Source organism: Arachis duranensis, chromosome 4, assembly GCF_000817695.3.
Source record: "Arachis duranensis cultivar V14167 chromosome 4, aradu.V14167.gnm2.J7QH, whole genome shotgun sequence".
In the NCBI taxonomy this organism is placed as follows: Eukaryota; Viridiplantae; Streptophyta; class Magnoliopsida; order Fabales; family Fabaceae; genus Arachis; species Arachis duranensis.
This window is the reverse complement of record NC_029775.3, coordinates 50,131,152-50,135,014: the sequence shown is the minus strand read 5'-3', so window position 1 is coordinate 50,135,014 and position 3,863 is coordinate 50,131,152. Positions and strand designations below refer to the sequence as shown.

General features: G+C 29.9%; 1 protein-coding gene across 1 annotated transcript; it reads left to right on the top strand.

Moving 5' to 3' along the window:
- The first annotated feature begins 446 nt into the window (after positions 1-446).
- Positions 447-1,913, top strand: LOC107484180 (serine carboxypeptidase-like 50). The gene has a single exon (XM_052260946.1). The coding sequence runs from the start codon at positions 476-478 to the stop codon at positions 1,793-1,795; it is 1,320 nt and encodes a 439-aa protein (XP_052116906.1). The 5' UTR covers positions 447-475; the 3' UTR covers positions 1,796-1,913.
- Positions 1,914-3,863: the final 1,950 nt, after the last annotated feature.

The following is a 3,863-nucleotide window of genomic DNA, read 5'->3' as shown; positions in this document are numbered from 1 at the left end:
TTTTTTGTTGACACTCTCCATCTTAGTTTATAGTATTTTTTTTTTTGTAACTATCTTAGTTTATCCTTTATTGTCAAAAAACAGCTTCATTCATTTCACCAATTTTTTTTCAAACCTAACAACTTTCATTTCATCCCGTTTTGTCCGCGCAGCTCATGATGCACGTTGCAGAAACGATTTTTTGGCCTGAAAATGTCCAAAATTACCCACGCAGTAAACTCTCCAAACTTTACCACACTTAAGCTTAATCCACTGCTACTCCATCCACAGATTTCCCTTGCCACCTGTCATCACATCATTGGCCACTCAAATTTCAGTCACTCTTAGCCACCCGATCCCGTACCACCATAGAAGTACCCTTGATATTTTATCGAATAATCAAACGAGTCCGGGCTTATATATACTCCCAAAATATTACGAGGTTGGAATCAAGCAATCACCTTCGATCCACGTTCCAATTTACTTTGTCATCATCATGAATAATCTTTTCTTCATTATCTGCTTTTGCTTATGCATTCAAACCCATGCATCAGCTTCTTCGAATTCTTCCAAATCAAACACACAGTTTCCAAAAGAAGCTCACCCCACAATATCAGGTTACCTTTCTATCAGCAAAACCTCTTCTTCCGCCTTCTTCTACACTTTCTATGAAGCTCAGAACTCGACCTTGCCTCTCTCCAAAACCCCGCTTCTCATTTGGCTCCAAGGTGGCCCTGGAAGCTCCTCCATGATTGGCAGCCTCTATGCGGTTGGACCATGGCGTATCACAGAATCCATCACGTTTGAACCCAACCCTGGTGCTTGGAACAAGTTCTTTGGCGTTCTCTTTCTTGATAACCCCATTGGCACTGGATTCAGTATAGCCTCATCACCGCAAGAGATCCCAACGAATCAAGAAGGTATTGCCAAACACCTTTATGTTGCTCTTACAAGGTTTCTTCAACTTGATCCTGTTTACAAACACCGCCCTATTTATATTGTTGGCCAAAGTTATGGAGGAAAGTATGCGTCTACAACTGGAAATTACATATTGAAAAGAAATGCACGGTTGCATGCTTCTAAAAGAGTGAATCTTGTTGGTGTGGCTATTGGGAATGGAATAATTGAGGCAGTGACCCAATCCCGCACGCATCCTGCTAATGCTTATTATGAGGGTCTGATCAATGCGAGGCAAAAAAGTGAGTTGGAGAAGGATCAACTGGAAATAGTTAGGTTGGCACAGATTCGGCATTGGAGTGAAGCAACGATTGCATGGCGAAGACTCCAGGGGAAGTTGCAAAACATGTCTGGGCTGGCTACTTTGTATGATTACACACGGAAAGATCATCCTTATCACTATCAAGATTGGGTTACTCAATTCTTGAATATAGCTGAAGTGAAGAAGGCATTGGGCGTGAACGAAACTCAAGTGTTTAAATCGAGCAGCAGTAATGTTGGGGAAGCATTGCTAGGAGATATAATGAAGAGTGTGAAGTTTATGGTGGAGGAGTTGTTGAAGAGCAACACTATTAGGGTGTTGTTGTACCAAGGTCAACTTGATTTGGTTGCTGGTCCGGTTCAAACTGCGGCATGGGTGAATAATATGAAATGGGAAGGGATTGAAGAGTATGTGAATGCAGAGAGGAAGATATGGAGGGTGAATGGAGAGCTTGCTGGCTATGTCCAACAATGGAAGTCACTCACCAATGTTGTTGTCTTGGGTGGTGGCCATCTTATGGCTGCTGACCAGCCTGTTAATGCTCAGACAATGATACAAGATTGGGTCTTGCAAAGGGGTTTGTATCAAAATGTGTAACAAAAACATGTAGCTAAAAATTGTTGTATTGAAAAGGAAAAATCATAAATAGATAAATGAATAATTCAAGTTACCCCTTAAAAAAATTTGTTAACCTTTAATTTAAATTAATTATATCCCGCCGTATTTTAGATTTCTTTTGTGTAGTCAAGTATTATTACTACGAAAAATGTTCAAGAATAAACATTATTTATTATTTTTTTAGTATTTTTAGTCATTAATTTAACTTTTTTTTATGACAATCTAACAATATTTTTATTTTATATTTTTAAATATTATTAACTAACTACTTATTAAAACAATAAATTTTATTAGCATTTTGGCTCTGTCACTATTTTTTCTCAACATAATTTAAATTTGCCACGAAAACGTGCCACATAATTGACTTTTTATTTTATTATATTTGTCATTTAGTTTTATTTTAATTTTTTTAATCTATTCTATTATATAAAAATTGAATTTCTGCACTTAACACATGCTTCTGAGAGTATTTTTCAATTTATGTTTTTTAATTCATTAAATATAAGTTATTACGATGAACTAATTATATTAACTAACTAATTTGATTAGATATTTAAATATCACATAATTTATTATTAATTTATATCAATTTAATTTGATAGTATTTTCTTTCTTATTTTTTTTAATGTTCTGTTAGTATTTTTTAATTTATTTCTTTTAATTTATTAAATCAAATTTATTATGTGTATTAATTAATTAATTTGATTGATTTATTCGTCATTAAAATAATAAATCTATCAATAAAATAAGTAATTGAAATATTTTTAACTAATAATTGAATCAAATCAAATCATATATATTAAGTCAAATTTAAATCATCTGAATTAAGAACTAAAATAAGATGATTTCTTACTTATTTAAATTAAATACAATAAATACAAATTAATTTTGTTAGACAATTATGGTCTTCTAATCTACTATATATAGATGGCCACACAAACTCATAAGAATCGTCATTTTTATCACTCTTAACTTGCTATTTCAACTTTTTCTTTTTTTTTTATGTATAATTTCTTTTATGTATAAATGTATTCAAAATGAGAAGGTACATATGAGTGTTTCATTGATTATTTGTTTAACGAATACTATAACTCGAAAATATCTCAATTTAGGCATTCTACCAGATGGAAGTTGAACATGTAGTAATTCAAGGTGGCCAGTGTATTTTTTATAATATTGAATCGAAGAATATTTGTTAAAATGAGTATATCTATTGTAATAATTTTTTTTAATGGTTAGATTTTTATATCAGTCTTGTGAATTCTTTGAAGGCACAAGACAATAAAATAAGTTGACTTTAATATCATTAGAAGCTAAATTTAATTGTTCAAGTAAGCACCACTAATTATGTTAATAAAGTAATTTTGTAATAATAATGTGATTTATATTTTTAATTTTCTCGAGTAAATTCAATTCAAAATGTAAAAACTAGACTCAATTACGCTAAAATTGTGAAGGCAATATAGAATTTCACAGCAAAATTAACAGTCATTAAGAAAATAAATTTATTTATGACTCTTTTCTAATTATAAATAAGACTTAGAAAAAATATTAATGTCATCATTCTTATTAACTAAACCATAATATTAGGTAGTTGATAGTTTCATAAGTTGACATGACATGCTTTTGAGAGTGTTTAACGATTTATTTTTTAACTCATTAAATATAATTTATTACGATAAATTAACTATATCAACTAATTGATATAGTTTATTATTTAAATATCACATAATTTATTATAATTTATATCAATTTGATTTGATACTATTTTCTAATTTATTTCTTTTAATGTTCTATTAGTATTTTTTAATTTATTTAATTAATTTATTAATCATTAAAATAATAAATCTATGAATGAAATAGACAATCGAGATATTTTTTATTAATAATTAAATCAAATCAAATCAAATATATTGAGCAAAATTAAAGTAATGTGAATTAAGGACTAAACTAAAATTAGATGATTTTTTACTTATTCAAATTGAATGCAATAAATACGAATTTATTTTGTTAGATAATTATGGTATTCTGGTATTCTATATATAGA

What these genes read in the sequence shown, in the direction of transcription:
- LOC107484180 (XM_052260946.1), top strand. Translation starts at nt 476, where the DNA reads ATGAATAATCTTTTCTTCATTATCTGCTTTTGCTTATGCATTCAAACC.